Source organism: Erpetoichthys calabaricus, chromosome 2 (genome assembly GCF_900747795.2).
Source record: "Erpetoichthys calabaricus chromosome 2, fErpCal1.3, whole genome shotgun sequence".
Classification (NCBI taxonomy): domain Eukaryota; kingdom Metazoa; phylum Chordata; class Cladistia; order Polypteriformes; family Polypteridae; genus Erpetoichthys; species Erpetoichthys calabaricus.
In genome coordinates, this window is record NC_041395.2 from 33,499,835 (window position 1) to 33,523,561 (window position 23,727).

Here is a 23,727-nt window from a genome sequence, read left to right on the forward strand (position 1 = left end):
TAAAGTGAAGTACAAGAATATACTTCAAACTGGTAAATATCGGTATATATCTAATTTAAAGAATTGTTGACATAAAGAATCATATATAATGTAAAGAACATTAATTTTAAAGCTAATAAGAAGGCAGACAAGCAAAAAACAGGTGGAGGTCCATGCGGTCCAGACCTAACCCCTGCAGAAGAGTTGGCTCTCCAGCAAAATGCCCATCACCCTGTTTCTGAGGGCATTCGAGGGGGAAGCTCCTCCTCAGAACCAGTGGCAGGATGCAGTGGTCAATTTATTTCAGGTAAAGGATGGTCATTGCATATATTTGTGCTCAATGTGTGCCATAGGTATGTTCCATATAGCCCTCTTTTTTTGGGGGTTGATTGCAGGGAATGTCATATCCCTAGAACCTGTGTCTGACCAACGAGATATTGACAAAGGTCAAATATTTGATGAAGACACTGTGTCTGATTATTCATCAGGAGGAGAGGTACATTTTCCAAATAATGTTTGATCAAACTCCACTCTGATCAGTCCCATGTGCCCCAATCACATTTGGAAATCCTGGGTAATGAGAATGTTAGGCTGATTGTGAGATTCTTTATGGAACTGTGGGTGTTTTTGCCTGTGTATTACCTACCTGCAATGGCATGAAACGCCTCTTTTATTGTCTGCACACGCAGGTGTCCAGGAAACACTATGAAAACCCGAAGGAAATATTTCAGAGCCAAACAAACTTTACAAATTGCCTGGCATACTGCACTTTTAGATGGATTTTCCGCATCGCCTACAGTATATAAAAAAAGTACCTCTTGCAAAAAACCTCAAAACAATGCATACTGTCTGTGTGGTTGTGAGAGCCCGACTTCGCCGAGTTTGACTTCGAATATTAGGTCCTAATAAATTTTTGAGGTACAATATTCCCCCTCGACTAAAGCGGTATCTTTCGAAAAGAATTTCCTCCAGGAGCAATAAAGGATCTTGCCAATCACACAAAACCCTCTCTATATGAAATTCTCTTCTTATAATTTCCACACCGATATCAATTGGTTGCTTATTCATGAACAGTGAAGCCATGACTGAATGAATTCCACGCACGGACACTGATTAAGTGTGTCAGCTAATCCTTGTTTACATCGAACAAACCTGCTCCGAGCAGGTTTGAGGATTTGGATGTGTTGCTATGACAACACTTCCAGCAAGAGTTTTGAAAACCCGACAGATCCAGGATCAGGCCAAATCATCAACAATTACATCCGGCTAAACAAGTAATCCACGTACGAAAAATACCCCCCTGGTCTATGTACAGATCTCCAAGTGATTTAATCACAAATATTTTCCAGACATTAAAAACTGCATACGTTTGAGAGGGTGAAAAAGGTAGTTCTCATGTGGAGGTGCCACAGATAAAAGCTTAGTACTTTTATTTTAAACTGGTGATTACAATTTTAAAATGTGGAGCACAGTAAATCAAGGAAAAATGTATTTGTTCCATAGATTATGGAGGGCACACTCTATCTATCTATGAACAAATTAAAAGCTTTCGGGGAGCAAGGTAAGGAGCTGTTTAACTTGTGTTCACCTCTTGGCCTGTGAGGCTCTAAACTGATATTTTCTTAATTTTTTTTTTTACAAAAATATGCTATAGAAATGCAAAAATATCATGTTTGGCTTAAATATGGACAAAGTACCCTTTTATCAGGCTTATTTGAGTACTGTCATGTGTTTTTGTTTTTACTCATTTTAATGGTACTAACTTTGTATCTGATATGTTATTATTTTCTATTCCTGTCTCTGTGTAGTTGTGCATGTAAGCCCATCTGGTGTGGAAATTTCATTTTAATCTTACTTTTAAACTATAGTATGCATGTTAACAATAATCATAAAAAACAAAAAACGTTTCTGAATTTGTGGGAAGGAAAGGAAAGAAAACCTTTTCGAACATTTCCCCTTTTTTTTTGAACAGAAACTTTATTTGGTAACGATTTTGTATGAACAACGAGAAGAAGTTTTATTGTGCCAGTAGTGCAATAATATGGCTGTGTCTTTAGTTTTGAGGTTGTTCATGTCCAAATACAGACCCTGTTTGGATTTGTCTCTGGAGATGGTAAATGTTCAAAGCGTCAAAGCAAACTTTATTGTCATCTCAACCATATACAAGTATACAGATAGACGAAATTGCGAAGCTCAGGGTCCACAGTGTAACAACATGAAGTGCAAATACAAATAAAAATTTAATTAAAATTAAAGTTAAAACACAAACATGACAAGACATTGTCCAAAGACAAGACAAAGAAGTAGCAGCAATATTGATGTGTAGTAAGCAATGTATGGTATTGTGCAATCTACAGTAGATACATAAATACAGTCAATCAATATGTAATATAACAAATAAATAATAGATATAGATTATACAGCACAGTGTGAGGTAGTACAGAAATGGCAGCATGACTTAGTGTATGTTAATAGTTGTTTAAGACATGTGTAAACAATGACAGGTCAGAATGTTTCACAGAAGAAGAATGTCAAAGTGCAGTGTGCAAAATACTTAAAGGTCAGTATGAGATTTTCAGTTCTTCTCTACAAGCACACTCATCTTTGCAGGAAAATGGCTTGCAAGTATAAAAGTGCTGTGTCAGTGGGTTTTTAGAGGTGGCTGAGGCAGTGTGGAAGATCCCAGGGGGCAGCATGTTTTTATTAATAATAATAATAATCATAAACACTTCCCCAATCTGTGGGAAAAATGTACTAATTTTGCTTTATATATATATTTCAATTTTGAGACGGGGGACAGAAAAGATTTTGCTGAGGATTTTGTATGAGTGGCAGCAAGAAGTGATTCACTGTGCTTGTAGCACAAAAATATGTGGCTGTGTCTTCAGTTTTGAGGTTATTCATGTCCAAATACAGAACCTGTTTAGCATTGTCTCTGGAGATTGTAAATCGTCCTTGAATGCTGCTGGCATACTCTACATCGCTACTGTCATCACTAATGTAGCCCAGCCATTCAAGTCCTTTTCCAGGCTCTTGTCGAATCCAATTCAAGTAGTAATCTGTAAATGTATTTCCAGCACTGTCCTGCCCTGAACCGTGACAGGTCAGTCGCAGAGATTCTCCAGGTTTTTTGACTTCAGTACTTTTCTGGGACAAGACAATATCTGACCGGACACCTAAAAAATAGACAACAAGTAGAGTTAAGCCAAATTATATGGTGATTACATTTAAAAAAAATGAGGGATGAAAGCAAACATGTAACTGGAATACAAAAGAAAAGTGACTTACATGATAAAAGACTCATAAACATGGAAATATATAAAGTCTCCATATCTGTTATTGAAGCAAGGAAAGAAAGCATGAAAGGTACAGTTCGAGTGATCTCTCCAAATTTATATGATAAAAACAAAGTCACCATATTTGCATAATTATTGCATCAGAAGTGTGGGGATTATTTATGAGGTGAGAATTTATATAAGAGGAGCAAAGATATTTGGCAAGCAAGAAGGCATTGTTTAATTAAATTTTTTAAAAGAAAATGTCTTATATGAACATATATATGTGTGTGAGTGCATTGTCAATTCTCAAAGTTTTTACAGTATAAGAATTAATTCATTCATTTTTATATAATAAAGAGGGAACATAATGAAGTACTGAAATATTTAAAATGTTTTAAGTGCCGTTTTTGATTTTACATTTATAGAATTTATATTTTTTTCTCTGTTTGCTTTTACTGTGTATACATTGGAGATACAGAAATGCTCACAACAGATTAATTTCTTGGAAATTCTTTGTAGCCTATTTTTGTAAAAAATAAATAAATAAATAAGAAGACATTTTTGAACTTTTGGAACTATCCGTGTGTAATGTTTTTCACCTCACTTCAAACCTGTAGACTGCACTCTTGTGATAGCTCATAGTGTTAATATGTACAGATAATAAACAAGGTTACTATGCGAGTGACTGAATAATTCCAAGTAACAAATGGAAAGTAGAAGTAAGGAGGACAACAATTTGATCCAGATATTCAGCTTACTACAGCATATTGTTATTGCATTTAATTCTATTTATATTAATTTCTTAGACCTTTTACCACTGTATCCTTTCATATTTTGAAATTGCCTTCAATGTCAGAATCACGAGGAATCAAAGGATGTACTGGTAGAACTGAACACAAGGTAGGAACCAATATGGGCAACCAGTCCAACACAGAGCACATTCACTCCTATATGCACATTTACTCAAACCGAACCAGGCTCATGGATATGCTTGGTCTTTGTTAGAATATTTTTTAGAATAATTTTGCTCCCACGACAATACTGGATGAACTGGCTTCAAAGTGGGGTTCGAGTGTCTCAAATTGGGGGCTGTGGTGATTAAAAATTAACTTTTTAAAAAATTGTTATGCTTCAAAGGTCCATATACATTGATTCTTAGATTTGTTTGATAAGAATAAGTGATAAGAAATAACTGAACTACCTAATAAACCTGCTATTATAATTTTCAAACCCTACAAAGTATCGAAGCTGTTTCACACTCTCTGGTGTTTCCCAGTTTAAAATAGCCCAGACTTTTCTTTGATCCATTGCTAACCCCTTTTGTATGATTTCATAACCCAGAAATTGAACTCCATCAGTATGAAATTCACATTTCTCTAATTTTACAAAAAGTGATTACCTCTCAGACATTTCAGTACCTCACAAATATGTTGTGAGTCTCAAAATCAAAAAATGAAAATTTCATCAATTTAAACCAACACATAATGCCCAAGAACATCCCTGAATATACCACTGACAAATGATTGAAATACTGTAGGCATGTTGGCAAGCCCATAGGGCATTACCCTGTATTAGTAATGCCCATTAGTGGTGTTAAATGCATTTATCTCTAATCAAATTATTTGCAATTCTTAACACTAGAATTCCTGAAGCCTACGAAAAAACTTGTAATCCCAGCCCATCTTAAGTTCCTTCACACCTCTCCATCATTGTCTTTTGTTTTGTAAATGTGTCAATCAGCACAAGCAGCAAGCAGCCTGCTGTCCCATCCCCCGCCTTGACGGAGCTCAGCTCGGGCAAAAAGTTCTCCCAGCTCAAGCCAAGGCTCCTTATCTGCATGTGAGATCTGGAGTTGTATAGGGTAAATAATGCAGTATATCGTTATTTGGAATACATGCATTTCATGTTTTATTCCGTGTATACAAAGATCAAAAGTAGCACTGTGGCTGATGCTTGCTCAGAACTATTTGTTGTACTGACAATCAATACGATGTCCTGTGACCACTATCAGACTGCACAAAGGCACAACCGTAACAACAGACAGCTTCTTCACAGCGCTTTCGCTAGCTAATAGACTACTGCACTCTGCTTGGCACCATAAAGTAAAATGGGACTTCCAGCTGCAGCTAACGTCACTTCAGCACGCGATCAATTTGCCACGCTGCTATTTGCTAATCTGACAGCACCGTGCTGATAGTGTATGCACCCAAAAAGAAGAAGCCTTTGATTTCAGTCTGTAACAGCCATTGTAAGGTTTGGGTGCATATTAGCCAGTGAAACCACTGTGAAGAAGCCGTCTGTTGCTACGGTCCTGCCTTTGTACAGTCTGATAGCAGTCACGGGACATTGTGTCTTTGATTGCCGGTACAACAAATAGTTGTGAGCAGACATCAGCCACAGTGCTGCTCTTGTGAAAAGAATGGAGATAAATGCCATCAATTCAGAGAGGGAGAGGCAAGTTCGTTGTACCACATGAACATGACTGACAGAATAAAACTGAATAATAAAAATTTCCCTGCCACAAAGCAATAAAAAAAGTCACAAATTTTGCACAACGTTAGAATTTTAGATATGTTCAGTTGACACTGGAATGAAGAAACACAAAAGTTCCAGTTTGCAGTATTTATGGAAAAAAAATAAATATCTGAATGTAATACTCAAAAGCCAACTAACTACCTGCTAGGCATTTTAATATTAATATTAAACTCTTGCATTCTTGAAAAATACAGGAGAGGAGGCCAGTAAAATTTAACAATAATTCCAATGCTTGTATTTTCCTGCATAAGACTAACAAAAAGAGGTATGGATAGTCTTCAGCTCTAAAGTGTGGAGTAAGGTGAAACTAAATCTTCATGGCAATTACTTCTTTTGAAGTAAAAATGAAGGGAAAATGTAAACTGAAACAGGTATATAATTATTAAGCACAGTTATATCAAGCTCTGATTTATTCAGTAATGGTCTGATGATAGACATCTTTAGTGCATAAGGAACTATGCCAGTCACTTAGCATCTGTTGACAATGTTAAGAACGTTTTTTTTTCAGTAGTTGTGATGGAAGTGGGTCTTATTGTTTTTTCATTAAAGAAATTCAGACTATACATGATGGTAATGTTTGTGAGGATTTAACTTTGCAGCTCAAGTTTAGTAGCATTTGAAGTGGACCAGTACTATTAGACATAGATAAGGTTAATTAGTTATGGTTCTCAGATTGAGAATAATTATTATAATATTTTATTTTTTTAGTAAGTTAAGTAATTATTAAATTAAAGGAAATACAAAGGTATTTACAGTTTTACATATAATAAAAGTTTGTTTAAGGATAATGTAACATGATGCTATTGTTGCAATAGCTGTTAGGATATTCTAAGTCATTAGAAACTTTTGATATCCTCAGGAAATTTAATATTAAGCACTTTGACTGGAACATAACAACTGTAGCATTTAATTAATTCCTTTTTGTCTTTCTAACAAATGTTGATTTGTTTGGCATTTATCTTCTATCAATAACATTTTCAATATAGTCCATTTTCACTGACTTTTATTGAAACAAATTCACTCCACGTACTACAAGAATTTAGTGGATCTACATGTCAAAAAATTTGTAGAAGGCACTCTTAACAATTCTGGTGGTATAATAGTATTTTATGGTTCTTTACTGTGTTGTATGGTTCCTTGTAGAGCTATTGCTTGACAAAGCACCATTTCATTCTGGGAAAGGTTCTTTGCATATGAAGTTGGTTCTTTCTGCTTTGAAAACCATATACAGAAAACAACTGAAATCTTTCATATGTGTGGTAGGCTGTAGGACAATAACAAATTACGAAAACCTCAACTTAGCATATGTTGCAGTATGCAGTGAGAGTCTTTTAAAAATCAGGACCCATTGTTAATTCACAAATCTGTTAATATCAATTCATGTTTATTTAGTAAGCCTGTTACAGATCTAAATAAATAAAGTTCTTGCTAGAGCCATTATGTGGAAGAGTCTTTTGGGAACCAAAAATGGTTCCTGTATGGTATTGCTCTGAAGAACCACTCAGGCACTTTTATTTTTAAGAGTGTGTGGTTAAAATTTATACGAAAGGAATAGAAAATCCACACCAGGAATAATGGTCAAAGGTTTTGCAATAGCGTATTGGTTTTGCTATCACTCTTACACTTTAAAAGGTATTTTATTAATACTTTAAACGTGAGGTACAAATTAAGTTGTATCTCATTGAGCCTGTCAACGTGCGACGTACAATATAACTTGTATCTCAGTATACTGCCTCTATAGCTTGCTGCCGAACTTTGTTGCTGTGTCTCAGTTGTCTACTATAGTGTTGCCATCTAGTGGATAGCCATATAATTTTCATTTATTTTTTTTTTCAGATGAAACAGAATGTGGAAAATAATGTTATAAATACAGAGTTCGTAGTTATGTCATCATGAACAAGGTATAAAGCTTCTGATGTTTAGAAACAACTAGATTTGTTGCAAGATTTGATGATAATGACAGTGATTGAGATAGTGGCTTTCAATTGGATGATGTGGAACTTGTAGGTTGTGGCACTGATATGGATAGCTGGCCCAAAGGCTTCCTTCCAAGGCGTCTGACTTGTCAAAACTGTCAGGCTTGAAGTAAATGGACATTCTGCTGCAAACTGTAAATACTGCAAATAGACATCAACTACCAAATGTATTGTGTGCAACAAGTGTAGACAGTGCAAAGAAACATGTTATATTAACAGCACAATTGCTTCTAAGCCTGCAGTTTGCAATTTGCCATGCTTCTAGGATTCTCATTCAAATAGAGACTTTTAGTTTTGTTGCTGGTCAAAATAAAGTAATTAACAGTTTCTTTACATTTTTGTTACTGTTGATAATAAAACCCTTTCTTTCTAATACATTTCTTTGTGTTTTTATGAATTTTGATAAAGTTCATTATTTATCATATACTGAATAATAAATAGATCTATACTGCAGTGTCCTGGTAATAAATGAACCAGCAGGCAATGTGTTAAAGTATTGAGCTTTGCCGCCCCACTTGTTCATACTGAAGGTGTTGCAGTAAAGTATTGCACTTTGCTATCACTGTCTTGAGCACTTCATCAAACAGCTTAGCTCATGTTTGCAGTTTTTATTTTTAATCATTCAACTCATATCTTGGAAGTGAGGTCAAGAATAACCCAACATACCCTGAAACAATTTATTACGAATGAGTGCACAAAAGAAAAATGCAAACTGGCTGAGGCTTTGAAAAATTCCTATAAACCAGTTCCTGGCCTTCCTTATCCTGCCTAGAAATTGGCCTCACCCCAGGCAGCTTGACACCAAACTCTACTGGCAGGCTTGAGCTTATCCAGGTCCCCAAAATGATAAAAGGACTTTTAACATTCAAAAATGCCTTTAATGTCACAAGGGAGAGGAAATTAGGTTTATTTAGGTTTATTTAAATTCAACGAAAGAAGAATAAAAAATAGCACAACAAAGCAACCACATATTAATCCATAATTCAGTAATCAGAATTGAAGAACAGAAGTAAAAAAATTTGAAAAAAACAGAAAATCAGTACTCACAAAGAACAGCATGCTCCAAAGATCCAGTCCTCAGTTTCACAATGTATAAGGGATGTAGCAGAGCCCAAAATCCCAAACACAACTTTATCCACACAAGTCCCAGGTTCAAACAATTTTTTTATTAAAGAATACATTTTCACAAGCCTCTCTTTCAAACCCTTACCTGCATCTATTAGGCCGCACCTGAACCGTGGCCAGCAAGTAACTATTAACAGAGTTTGCAACTGGAACTGGCTTGACTATTTAAGAACCACAATCTAATTAACTGATCTGATTATTTAAGAATCAAAATCTGAAGTGATCTGCAAATTTTAATGATTAGTAATGAGTACTAGTGCTCAATAGCAGACATTTGTAAGTTTGTGTTGTATTTTGAGATGACACTGCAAATGTTGAAAAGTTAGCCATTATAATACACATGTTAATGAGAACTGACCACCTCTTCAGACCCTGAATTAGAATGGAAAAGGAGGTTTCTTCAGGATTCTGTACATGTTACATGTCAAAAATGTATTTAAAACTGCTGAGTAATGTTCCTCGGGAAAATCATATTAGCATAATACATAAAGAACTATATAGAAACTTTTTACACATTCATAAAGCCATAAACAGTCACTTTCAATTTCAAAAGTAGGGAGACAATTCTAACTCTTTAATATATGACTATACATATTTTTTAAACTTAAAGTTACTTGACAATTCAATTTACAGGCCTAGGCGTTGTTCTAATGCATAGCAGCAAAATAAGAGAAAAACCCCTGAAAAGTCTCTTTATACCAGTTTCACTTATTGTTAAGTATACTGCACATCTTGTATAGCTAACTACCAATTGCTTCCTGTTGAAAATACTTACGACTTTGGAGTATTGTGGAGTTCCTTCTACAATATATTGTCTTGTTCATTTTCAAGAACAATTCAGTTTGAACTCACTGATATCTGTGTTTCTCCATGAAACATCATTATACATGTTCAGTATTTTGCTCAGGATGATCATCAACGGTTTTAGTACTCACAGCTCAGGCAAGCAATTTGCTCAACATGACTAACATCATGGCATCCCATATACTTCACGGTCCCTCTGTAACTTCACCTCACTTCTTACCTGTCCTCCTTAACTCTGGTATGTCTCGATACTTTTTTTTTAAGCTCCCCTCTCCATTCAAACTTTTTTTTTTCAGGTTACAAATAAATGACTTGTTTTGTTTTTAAGGGAGCTCACTTTTCTTTCGGCAAATTACATGCTCACTGATATCAGACAAGACCATACTTACAAGTAATAGCCTAAAATTTATTAATTTATGCATCTTTTTCATTTTTTGAGCAGATCCAGCCTATTGGGTTCAATCTTTCCTAATGTAATCCGAGTGAAGTTTGCACCAACTCCCAGTGTCTCTGGTTTTTAATTCCACCATCTCTGAAGACATGCAGGTTAGTTTGATTGTTGATTCTAAACAACTTGGAAATCATGACGCCAGAAAGTGGCGAAGTGTTGCTTGTTGATTTCTGCAGGAAATTAAGAATTTCACTGTATGCTGTACGTGTGACAATAATGACCCTATAAATCTATAAATTCACACGAGGGTGATTACAGGTGTTCGTAGGTCTTTGTCCAACTTGTAGTGCAAGTTTACAGTGTGGTAATTTAGTTATAAACACAAGCAAATCTACCAGGAGCACTTGATGGACTGATTGAGTGCATTTATAGCTCTTGGGATAAAACTGTTTCTGAGTCTCAAGGTCCATGTCGGAAAGCATTTGCTGGATGGGAGAAGTTCAAATAGAGTGTGGTATGGGTGAGTGAAATCCATACAGATGCTCGTGGCTTTCTTGAGGCAGCATATGCTATAAATGTATTCCAGGGCTGGAAGCTGTATCCTCTGGTGTTAACTGTAATCCTCTGTGCTCTCAACCTGTGCAGCTGTGATACCGCACACAAACACAATTAACAGGTTAAAATACTCTCAGTGGTGCACCAAGAGTTGCAACACTAAAGCAGCTATGATATTTGAAACAGTGTGGCCATTCTCTGCACCATTATATTTTTACAGAATAATTACAATCAAGTGCCTTAAATTTGTAAAATATATTAAATTAATTTTGCTGTATCTGATACAGCCCATCTCATGTATGTGAATCTAAAAAAGAAAGACCACAGGAACAGTAAGCACTGTTTTTATGCAGGGTGCTGCCAGGTTGCAAAACCGTGCAGAAAAGTGCGTATGCATGGTGTTAGGCTGCTGTGAAAATGTGTGTGGCTTTACACCTATATAGTTTTTGTACATCTCAAAATGAGTGTGGAAATGGGCATACACAAGATTTTGGTGCGTACACATCGTTTACACATGACGCCCACTGACTGTGCCTGGCTTGTCTAACTACTTTTCTGTGTTCTGGACATGGTTTGACAATTAGCTGATGGACAGATTTTGTTGTTTTTCATTTATGTTAATTAGTTTCTACTTTTTTATGTATTTTAAAAAATCTGTATCCTTATATTGATAGATCTATATTTAATGAGTGGTATAATCTGTTCTTCCTTTTTCCCTTGAGAGTTGTTGTATCGCTCTCTGCCTGCATTTGGTGAGAAGCGTTGTTGAAGAACAAAGTCGTTTGTACTGTTGTATTGTATTCCTGAGGTAGCAATGACAGATTGGTGTTTTGATGCCCATTACACACCCAATCTAACTGGAAGGGTGTCTCTCTCTCTGAATTGCCCTGTCATTTTTTTTTCTTAGCTTACTTGTTTTTTTTTTTAGAGTTTTTTTCTTGTATTTTTAGAGAGTCAAGGCTGGGGGGCTATCAAAAATTAGGGCCTGCCAAATCCCATTAATGCATTCCTTATGTGATTTTGGGCTATACAAGAAATAAATTGTAGTTTTTTTTTTTTTTCTGGTGCTTTATGTTCCTTATTTACTAGAAAAATATGGTACATGGTTAGTGTGCTAGTTGACACAGTGGCTTACTTGAACTTAATATATTTTTTGCATCTTCTGCATCTACTCTGTGGCTGTCATAAATTAATACCCTTCAGCACTTTCTGCAAACAGCATATCCTTTTATATTTTAGATTTTTTTCTATAAATGTTGACACAAAATGTCTCCACATATTGGTATTAAAGTAAGAATAATTATGAGTAATTTAATATTACCCCCATGGCTATTTTTGCTGTAATGTTATTGGCCATTTTGCTTTCATGAAGATACTGAAGGCACAAGAAACACATGGTTTGCTTTCTTGTTGGAGAAACAGGCTAAATGATCTTTTTTTCCTATCCTGTCTGTAGGCTCAGAAGCAGCACATGGCTATTTCATGTCTTAACTAAATACATTAGAGAAAGCAGCAATATATTGTTATTGTAGTATGTAATAGACAACTTTGGTTGGCTGGCACCCCGACCAGCATGATGGATCCTGACCTGGCCAGGAGACCTTTTTAATGGAAGGTTGGTGTTGGACGGGCATCCTGATCAGGTTGGTTAGTGGTACCTTGTCTGGTCAGGAGACCATTGCAATGGATGGACAAGGGGAGACTGCTTCCCAGGGCCATGTGGTACCCAGTACACTGGGTGCTGATATCCCTCTGGCATGCATCCCATTCAGACACCAGCAGGTCTGCCTGGGAATTTTAGTTTTGGTGGGTAGCCCCATTGGGATCCTTGTGTGGCGCTATGGTAGGCCACTGGAGGCAGGCTCTCTTGTCACTGGGAGGTTCTGCTGACTCAGAAGTGCTTTCTGGATGTAGTGTGATAGCTTCAGAAGTACCCCTAAATCTGCTATAAAACTGCTCTGCTCTACCCAGGTCAGTTGAGCCAGGTGGAAGAGCACAGCTTTCCTTGGATAAGTAGAGATGAAGAAAGAAAGAGAATTGTGCTTTGCCACTATTACAAGAAGCCTTTTTGTAAGGTATATGTAAAAATAAAACATATATTTGCATCTGGGACTTGTGTTTGTGAGATTTTGTCTGGGATTTGGGGTGCTGCACCACCCCCTAGTGATCATAAATGTTAATTGTTTTTTGTACTGAAACCTGACCCATATTTTCAAAATTTTGGACCACACACAATCCCACACATAATAAATAACTAGTTAAAAAATGACCTGATGACCATATTTTTTGTAAGTACTTTTGTGGTGCAGGATTCTGGAGCTTGGCCAGAAGAGTAATCAGGGATGATACTTTTTAATAAGTGGAAGCCAGATAACTAGGTGATTGTAAATTTAGAAGATGAGATGGGGAAAAGGTTAATTGGCAAATGGGGGAAAGGCCAGGATCAACTACAACTCATGAACAGATGAACAACAAAAACATTTATATCTATAAAATATATTCATGCATGAAAGGATGGGCTCCTTTACAATAATAATAGCTAAACAGGGTTACAAAGGAAAGTAAAAACTAAAAATAACTTATTTATAACACTAGAGAATCACAATCAAAACAAACGTTATGGTCAGATGGACAGATATGACAGGAAAATAAAAACTGTAGTTGGCGGGACATTGGAATAAATAAATGCCCCCACTGGGCATTCTACAGTATGTGTCCACATTAACAGGATACTCTCCTGGAGCTCTCTTCATCTTCCCAGCATCTCAGGGGGCTGCAACATGCTTAGGTCAGGGGGCACATTACCACCATAGATTACCAGAAAAAAAGAAGAAAAAACACACAAAAGTACTAAATAGTGACAAACCTATTAAACAGCAAATATAATTGATTTTAATGCAAAGAATCAATTTCCTCCTCCTTTCAGTATAAAGCAGTACTAGTTAAGTGTTGAAGAAAGTCTGATTAAAGAGGTGGGTTTTAGTAGTATTTTGAAGTATTCAACTATAATGGCCCAGCATGTCTCTAACAGTAAAGTACAGTAATCCCTCCTCCATCGCGGGGGTTGCGTTCCAGAGCCACCCGCGAAATAAGAAAATCCGCGAAGTAGAAACCATATGTTTATATGGTTATTTTTATATATTTTAAGCCCTTATAAACTCTCCCACACTATTATAAACATTTCACGCACAGTTATACAGCATTAACCCTTTGTATTCTCTTAGATATTAGGTAAGATTCGTTGAAATTATGTACAGTAAAACCTAAATATTATTTTAAAGATATCGAGCGTCTCCGATATCAATACGTTACAGCCATTACAACAGACAGGCCACCAGCAATAAATACGTACAATACAAGAAAAATTGTATACAGTAAAATGTGTGTACAGCGACACTAAACTATGTGCATGTAATAAGTACTGTACATAAATAATAAATTATGGTTACTCACCAACAATGACACGACGACTTGTCCGATAACGATGAGTTTAATTTTACTGCACAACAAAGGATAGCGTTACAGCTGTTCTAAAGGAGCCTCTTCAGGCGACTGTTTAGCACCGTTGTTGTTCTTCTTCCATCACTCTTCAATCCAAATCCCTAAAGCAGATTTCATCCATACTACTGCCTTATCACGTCCACTTGCAACTCGTTTTGCACTCTGATTAAAGGACACTGCGGCCGTAGATCTTATATGCTTTTCCTCCTTTTTAAATAAAAAGAATCGTGGACTCATTGATGCTGTAATAATGTCCTGCAGCGGTGTAGCTGTTCCCTTCCTTCAACATATCCAAAACTTTTACCTTTTCTGCAATCCTGAAGCATTAGCAGTAACGTGCATTACTTCTGAATGAGTGAGATTAGACTTCCTGGTTAATGCAGCATTCCGTTGCTGAGCCAATCAGCAGCACACAGGAACTTAACCGCGTGCTCTGATTGGGTAGTTTCTCAGCCATCTGCCAATAGCGTCCCTTGTTTGAATTCAAATGCGTCCCTTGTTTGAATTCAAATGGGCAAATCAACTGAGGAAGCACACGTACTGTAGACCGCAGACATCCGCGAAGCAGTGAAAAATCCGCGATATATATTCACATATGCTTACATTTAAAATCCGCGATGGAGTGAAGCCGCGAAAGACGAAGCGCGATATAGCGAGGGATCACTGTATTCCAGATTTTAGGTGCATACAAACAGAAAGCAGCCTCACCAGTTCTTTAATGCCTCACTGTCAGAATACTGAACAGGCCAATATTAGAGGATTTGAGAATACAATTAGTAAGATACAGTGTAACCACAAGGAGGCACCACTGAGCTCCGTGTTAGAAATAATAGATATTTATTTTCGCTGACTTCTTTTTCCAGTGGACACAGGCACAAATATACCACAGCATCATAGTCTTCCTCTGCTTCCACTCCACCTGGTGAGGTTTGTCCACTGCCTCCCAACTCTGACTCCGATTTGAGGCAGCAGGCTTGATTTCAAGTTAGACCCAAGAATGCTTCCAATGTCACTGCACTGTATGTCAGGAACACTTCCAGTCACTTGAAAACCAGTGTTGGCATCCCCTGGCAGTGTCATTTGTCAGCACCCAAGCACCCCAACAGGGCTGCACTTGTGCTCTCCCAATTCCCGGTGGGTGTCTAAATTTGGATCAGCCTGGAGGAACACTGCCACTTCTTCCTGTGTGGAGGTATGAACTGCTCCCGGTATCCACCTTCTCTCAGATCATCCAATTATTTCTCAATCCCAGCCCGGACAAAGATTACAAGGTGTATTGTCCCCAAACCTGCAATCCTTCCATGGGCAAGAGATCATTCTCTATCCTGGCCGGGATGCAGTTCTGTTCCCTACAAGTGCTTCAAAAGAAGCTATTAGATTGTTTAAGACAAATCAGTTCTAAAGGACATAGGCAACCAGTGTAATTAGGGTAAGATGTGTGAGATGTGCTCATATTTTCTTTTTTCTAGCAAAATTTTTGCTCCTGCATTTTAGACTAATTGAAGCCAAGATATATCATTATTAGGTATTCCTAATAAGAATTAATTGACAAATGACAAAAGCATTATTAACTTTTCAGTATCTTGCAGTGATGTAAAGATCTTAACCTTGCAATGTTTCTTACAGTAACTGAAATAATTCAGCCAAAGTAATATGCTTAACGTGCTGATTGGAAGTATAGCTCTGAATCTGAAATGAATCCTAGATTCTTAACTTCAATTCAGTTCAGTTTATTTTTGTATAGTACTCTTCACCAAGTACAGGTGCAGGGCACTGTGACAAGGTACTAGGTAAAATGCAAGTACAAATGTTATATATTATTAAATACAGAATTAATATACATGAAAACACATATAGAAAACAAATAAAATCTGATAAACATAACAATAACACCTGTCCATAATTAATTGTTGAATTATGGCCAATTGAAAATGAAGCGGAGGAAAACAAAAACTCCACTCCGCAGTATTATTGGAGAAAATAAACCTCTGCGTTGTCATGGTCAGTTACAGTATAAAACAGAAAATTAAAAACAAAGTCAGCCTCAGTCAGAGTCCTGGAGACCTTGGCCAACTAGTCAACCACCATCCAATTTAGCCATCCAATCTGATGAAAAACCTTTTCCATCCAATGATCCCAGTGTTCCCAGTATCTGAGATGACTTTTCCATGGGCAGGAGAACAGCCTTATTTGTAAAGGCCAAATGGCTTAGTTTATTTCTGAGCTCCTCACTGTTTTCATTAAAGTCAAAAATTTAAATTTCTGTTTGTTCCCTGTTATGATTAAGGAAATGATTATGATTCTATTGTAACACTGGATCATAGGGTTTAGAGCCTCAGGCCATTTGGTGTCACTGACAAATCTGTGTGTAACAAAAGGTGTACTATTGATACTGCATGGTGGCAAGAGTGTCAAAACGTTTGTATGGTAGACAGAAACTAAACTTTGTAAAGGCAGATCCAATGAGTTGAATTTTACATGTACATTTGAAATACAGTATATGTAGGCTCATGAAACGATGTAGAGGGACCAGGGTGCCCCTCTACATTTACAGTATAATTATTAGTCTGTTACATAAGGCTATATGTCTCTGATGAATTCTATGAAAAATTATAGGTGGTTGTACATATAGAACCATTTGGAAAAGGCTTTAACCGTTTAGAAACATTCAACAAGAGTTACAGATTATCCATAAAATCAATACATACAGTAGTCTACTTCATATGAGTACTATAATATATTCTCAGCATCTTCTCAGTTTTTAAATTTATCATTTAGGTCAAGTCTGTCTCATCAGTGATATGTACAAGGTGGTATAGTTGGTTACGTTCTGCTTCCTCACAGTTCCACAGGCCATTGTTTCTGCTCTAAGCTCACTTAATGTCTGTATGAAGTCTGCACATTCTTCCTGTGCTTGCTTCAGTTTTCTCTTGGAATCCCAGTTTCCTACCACATCCTAAGGAAATGCAGATTAGACTGAGTTGTGACAATAAAAAAGCCATCTATGTGCATGAGTGTGGATTAGTTTGTGAAATATGGCTTGCAAAGGGCCAGTGTCCCATCTAAGGTGGTTTCTTACCTTGCATCTTGTGATCCTCTATTGGAATAAACAGTTTATAAATTTTATGCAGTTGCCTTGTACACACAAAATTACCTGTAGTGATAAAGCATCATGATCAGTGAATAGCACCGCTTAGAGACTGTTGGCATAGTATTGGCAAGAAAAACTACTGTATGTTGTTTTGTTTATGTAGTTAAAGAGGGCAAAGTGTGTTAAAATTGTATTTTGAACAAATAGAGATCACAATGTGCCAGAGGCACACATTCGATTAAATGCAATCCTCTCTACAGTAAATACCTTTGCAAACAGAACAAAAAAATATCACTTTTTAAATCTATTTATATTACACATGTTTAAGAAAATTCACAATCAATTAATAAATCCTCACATTTCTTCCCTACATGGAAGCACAGAGGAATCTATGGAAATTCTGAAATCTATGGTGACAGAAGAGCCCAAGAAGATTTCGCTTATGGTCACACATCTATGGGAGTTGAGGGAAATGATAGTTCACTGTCTAAAAAAAAATAAGAAAAAGAGCAAAACTGCATTTGTGGTAACCCTCAAATGAAAGTGCCTTCACTCCACTAACTGAAGACCAAAGAAGAATATACTGTACTAACAAGTGTAGTTTTGAAACCCATCCTGGAGTTTGTGGTCATATTTTGAGGAGTGAGCTCCATGAATCATATGATCCATCTGTCAGTTATATATAGCAGTCTAAACACAGCATTACTTCTTCTCTCCTGATTCTGGGTTTCATACGTGATCTCTTTCACACCCTTTCACATCTAAGGGATGGAAAATCTCCACATTTATTATTTTGCCAGAGAGAAGCACTAATCTATATAATCCTTGTATTCAATGCAATCCCAGTAATCACCCAGTAATCATTTGCAATCGCCATTGAACCACTGGCAGTTCACTGTCGAAATGCTGACCAGATAAATGGGATTATCAGAGAAGGACTGGAACAGAAAATTTCTCTATATGCAGATGATATGGTACTGTATATATCAGACCCACAAAATTCTGTGCCTGCAGTCTTAACAGTACTTACAGAATTTCAAAAGATCTCTGGTCTCAGAATTAATCTGAATAAAAGTGTACTCTTTCCAGTGAATTGTCAAGCATATAATGTTAGATTAAACACCCTACCTTTTACCATAGCAGATCAGTTTAAATACCTAGGGGTAAACATTACAAGTAAACACAAAGCTCTTTATCAACAAAATTTCACTGTCTGTATGGGAAAAATTAAGCAAGAGTTGCACAGATGGTCAACTCTTCATCTCACTCTAGTGGGAAGAATTAACGTTGTTAAGATGAATATTCTTCCTAAGCTTCTTTTTTTTATTTAAAAACATTCCAATATACATCAATAAATCATTTTTAAGCAATTAGATTCAACAATCACCTAATTTATTTGGAACTCAAAATATCCACGTATCCAAAGAGCGACCCAACAAAGACCCAAGACAGAAGGTGGCATGGCTCTACCTAACTTTCAGTTTTATTACTGGGCAGCAAGCATACAAGCTATAAAAACCTGGACACAAACAGATGAACATACACAGGCCTGGTCCGCAATAGAAGTAAAATCCTGCAGTACTTCTTTATATTCCCTGCTTTGGGCCCCAATAAATGCAAGTTATCAGCAATATACTAATAACCCAATTGTGCTTCACTCACTCAGAATATGGAACCAATGTAGACAGCATTTTAAGATGGAGAAGCTTTTATTTGTGGCACTTCTGCAAGATAACCACCTTTTTCAACCCTCGCAAACATATGCAGTTTTTAATATCTGGAAAAAATTTGGGATTAAATTGCTCAGAGATCTTTATATAGACAACATCTTTGCATCCTACGAACAATTACATTCCAAATTTAACTTTCCAGCTACACATTTCTTTCACTATCTTCAAATTAGGAACTTTGTTAAACAGAACCTGCCCGATTTTCCTCATCTAGCACCATCGTCCATGCTGGAAAAAATATTGCTCAATTTCAAGGACTTAAGACACCATCTCTGCAATATATAAAATTATTTTACAGTCCCTCCCTTTCAAAGATCCAAGAGGACAATGGGAAAAAGATCTCTCAATCAATATATCAGAAAGGGAGTGGAAAGTAGCAATGCAGAGAATTCACTCAACCTCCATATGTGCAAAGCATACAATTATTCAATTCAAAATTATATATCGAGCACATCTGTCTCGCCTAAAATTGTCCAAAATGTTTCCAGGGCAAGATCCAACCTGCAAACGCTGCCATCAAGTCCCAGCCTCACTGGGTCACATGTTTTGGGCCTGCGCCAAATTAACATCATTTTGGACCAAAATATTTAAGTGCCTTTCAGACAGCCTCGGTGTCACAATCACTCCTAACCCATTAACAGCTGTGTTTGGTGTTCTTCCACAAGGGTTTAAAGTGGAGAAGGACAAACAAACTGTGATTGCATTCACTACACTTTTGGCACGCAGACTTATTTTGCTAAACTGGAAGAATCCTAACTCTCCTCTTCTAAGTCAGTGGGTAACCAATGTTTTATACTATTTGAAATTGGAAAAAATCAAATATTCAGTTAGAGGATCTGTACAGAATTTTTTTAAAACCTGGCAGGGTATAATCAATAAAATTTTAGAATACGCTCTTAAAGCACTGAGGATGCAATTATCTCCGCATTTCTTTTTCTTCTCCATTCATCTCTAATTGCCTATTAAACTCGTCAATTTAGGTATTCAAATCTAAAGCTTTCTGGAAGAAAGGTAAATGTTTTAGAGCACTATCAGTGTCACTTCCTTCCTAATTTGTGTCTTCATATCTTTGTCTGTGAGGTTCTAAACTAGTATTGTTCATTTCCTTACAAAAATATGCCACATAAAAGCAAGGATACCATTGTTAGTTTAAAAATATACAGGAGAAATTTTGATCTGACTTATTGGAGTACCACCATAGCCTCTGCTCCTTAGGGACAAGCTGACAGAGATGGGAGTAGATTCATACCTGGTGGTATGGATCGTGGACTATCTTAAAGACAGACCTCAGTATGTGCGTCTTGGGAACTACACGTCTGACATTGTGGTTAGCAACACAGGAGCGCCACAAGGGACTGTACTTTCTCCGATCCTGTTCAGCCTATATACATCAGAGTTCTAACACAACTCGGAGTCCTGCCACATGCAAAAGTTCGCTGATGACACTGCTATCGTGGGCTGCATCAGGAGTGGGCAGGAGGAGGAGTATAGGGACCTAATCAATGACTTTGTTAAATGGTGCGACTCAAACCACCTACACCTGAACACCAGCAAAACCAAGGAGCTGGTGGTGGATTTTAGGAGGCCCAGACCCATCATGGACCCCGTGATCATCAGAGGTGACTGTGTGCAGATGGTGCAGACCTATAAATACCTGGGAGTGCAGCTGGATGATAAATTAGACTGGACTGCCAATACTGATGCTCTGTGTAAGAAAGAACAGAGCCGGCTATACTTCCTTAGAAGGCTGGCGTCCTTCAACATCTGCAATAAGATGCTGCAGATGTTCTATCAGACGGTTGTGGCGAGGGCCCTCTTCTACGCGGTGGTGTGCTAGGGAGGCAGCATAAAGAAGAAAGACACCGCACGCCTGGACAAACTGGTGAGGAAGGCAGGCTCTATTGTTGGCATGGAGCTGGACAGTTTGACATCTGTGGCAGAGCGACGGGCGCTCAGCAGGCTCCTATCAATTATGGAAAATCCACTGCATCCACTAAACGGTGTCATCTCCAGACAGAGGAGCAGCTTCAGTGACAGACTGCTGTCACTGTCCTGCTCCACTGACAGACTGAGAAAATCGTTCCTCCCCCAAACTATGCGATTCTTCAATTCCACTCGGGGGGGTAAACGTTAACATTATATAAAGTTATTGTCTGTTTTTACCTGCATTATTATCAATCTTTAAATTAATATTGTTTTTTGTATCAGTAAGGTGCTGCAGGAGTATGTGAATTTCCCCTTGGGATTAATAAAGTATCTATCTATCTATCTATCTATCTATCTATCTATCTATCTATCTATCTATCTATCTATCTATCTATCTATAGTATTTTTTAGATGTCACGGTTTTTTGCTTTTCTCTCCTTTACATGGTTTTAAGTTTGGTTCTGACATGTCATTCATTAGAACCTCAGGAGACCCTGTGACTGTGAGGTTGTGCAGGGTGATGAAAGCCTAGCCAAACTGCAGTACAGCTATTAACAATAATAAACCAAACCACCTCCTCAATTAAAGGGAAGTAAATGAAAGATACTAGTTTACTTAGACAGAAAAGATTTTGCTGAGTATTTTGAATCAGTGATAGCAAGAAGTTAATCATGATAAAAATAATAAAAAAGAAAAAGAAGTCCTTTTTCAAAATGTGAAAAAAATGTATTATTAACAGTAAAGTTTTTTGGGGAGGATTTTGTATGAGTGATAGCAAGAGGTTCCTCTTTGTGCCTGTAGTGCAGTAATATTTGGCTGTTTCTTCAGTTTTGAGGTTGTTCATGTCCAAATACAGAGCCTGTTTAGAATTGTCTCTGAAGATTGTAAATCGTCCTTGAATGCTGCTTGCATAATTTATATTACTGCTGTCTGGGCTAATGTTGCCCAGCCATTCAAGCCCTTTTCCTGGCTCTTGACGAACCCAGTGCAACCAGTAAGCAGTAATAGAATTTCCTGCGCTGTTCTGCCCAGAACCTTTACAGGTCAGTCGCAGAGACTCCCCAGGCTTTTTCAGTTCATCACCTTTCTGCATTAAGACAATATCTGACTGGACACCTAAAAAAAAATAGATAAAGGTAGAGTAAACCCAAATTAAAGGATGATTAGACAAAACAATGAGAAATGAAAGCAAAAATATGAAAGAAGAAAGGAAAGCAAAATGACTTACATGATAAAAGAAACATAAACATAGAAATTTGTAAAATGTCCATAACTGTTATTGAAGGAAAGAAAGAAAACATGACAGGTGCAGTTGGAGCGACCTCTCTAGATTTATATGATAAAAAGAAAGTTACCTTATTTGCATATTTATTGCATCAGAAGTGCTGGGATTATTTAAGAGCTAAGAATTTACAAAAGAGAAGCAAAGATATTTAGCAAGTAAATAAGCATTGTTTAAATATTTTTTAAATGACAATATCTTTTGTGAACATATATTTTTTTGTGTATTATTATTGTATTTATAAACAATAAATTGTTACAGTACTTATATAACAGAGAAGGGGTGGACACAATGAAGGACTGAAATATTCAACATATTTTTGATGATCTGAACTTCAGTCCTTTTCATTTGCACAGTTCACATGTGTTATTTATTTGCTTTGCTTTGTACATGTTGGAGGAAAAAAGTCATGTTTTGGAGAAATGCCCACAACAGATGAACCCCACTGCCTCTCCTTTAGGCTGTATTTGCAAAAGAGTTTCTTGAGCTCAGTTCTGGAACTACTGTAAGAAAGCAACATCAGCAATCAACTTCATATTAAACACCAATCGTTTTGGTAATTTCTCATTAAACCTATGGGCTGTAATATTTTGATAGCTCTACATGTACAAATGTAGTGACAGAAAATCAGATTGCTGTGGGACAGGTGCTGTAAGTGACCAAATAATCCAAGTAACAAGTGGAAAGCAGAATCAGGGAGGAAAGTAGTTTGTTACTCATGTTTCCAGATCTTCAACTTATTACAGTATATTGTTAGTGCATTCAATTCTGCTTATAAATTCAGTGCCATAGATGTTTTACCACTATTTATATTCTGAAACTGCTTTCAATGCCAAGATCATGAGGAATCAAACAGAGTACTGATAGCACTGGACACTAGCAAAGGATGGGACACCAGTTAGTTCAGTTTTGTAGAGTGCTCTTTACTGAGTACATATTCAACTCATAGTCCTTGCACAATTTCTCCATTATAAAGTGATGACCAAATAAATAAACCACACTTTAAGAGAGCAAATTTCAATTTGATTAACAGAAAATGACAATATAACTCCAACAACATTAGTGTGAGGCATGGCCAGTTGACCAAGCCAAGAACAAAATGAAAATTTCAGTTAGTAGCATCCTTAACAATAATTAAAATATATAAGTCAAAGTAACAGTCAAAGTCAGAAAAAGACACATTTCCGATGACTCTTGTGTCCTTGAATTCCAAGGCTCCTCCTGTCACTGTGTCATGTCCTTTGGACAAAAGTAGCAACCAAGTGCCAGAAGAAGAAACCAAGAAGAAAAACAGAACAGAGAAGGCCACTAGCAGTTCATAATTATTGTAATGCTTGAATTTTTGTGCATGTGACTGTGACAATGTGGGTTGGCTCAATACATCCACTTCTGTTTGGGAGCCTCTAAAAAGACATACAATATAACCAGCAAGTCTGCAGTGCTAATCGGGGTCTGTTAAAATACACATGTACCGTGACTGGGGTGAAAGCCACACTGTAGCTACTCAGGTAAATTGTAATAAGTGAGGAAAAACTAAACCTGCATGGTAACTAC

At 36.9% G+C, this 23,727-nt stretch overlaps 2 gene segments (V, D, J or C); both read right to left on the minus strand.

Annotated features, from left to right (window-relative positions):
• Positions 1-2,757: 2,757 nt before the first annotated feature.
• Positions 2,758-3,397, minus strand: LOC114645115 (Ig heavy chain V region 3-like). The segment is given in 2 exon segments: positions 2,758-3,155; positions 3,268-3,397. Coding segments are annotated over 2 exon segments (528 nt in total).
• Positions 3,398-19,936: 16,539 nt separating this feature from the next.
• LOC127526527 (Ig heavy chain V region 3-like) lies at positions 19,937-22,184 on the minus strand. The segment is given in 3 exon segments: positions 19,937-19,965; positions 21,687-22,007; positions 22,120-22,184. Coding segments are annotated over 3 exon segments (393 nt in total).
• Positions 22,185-23,727: the final 1,543 nt, after the last annotated feature.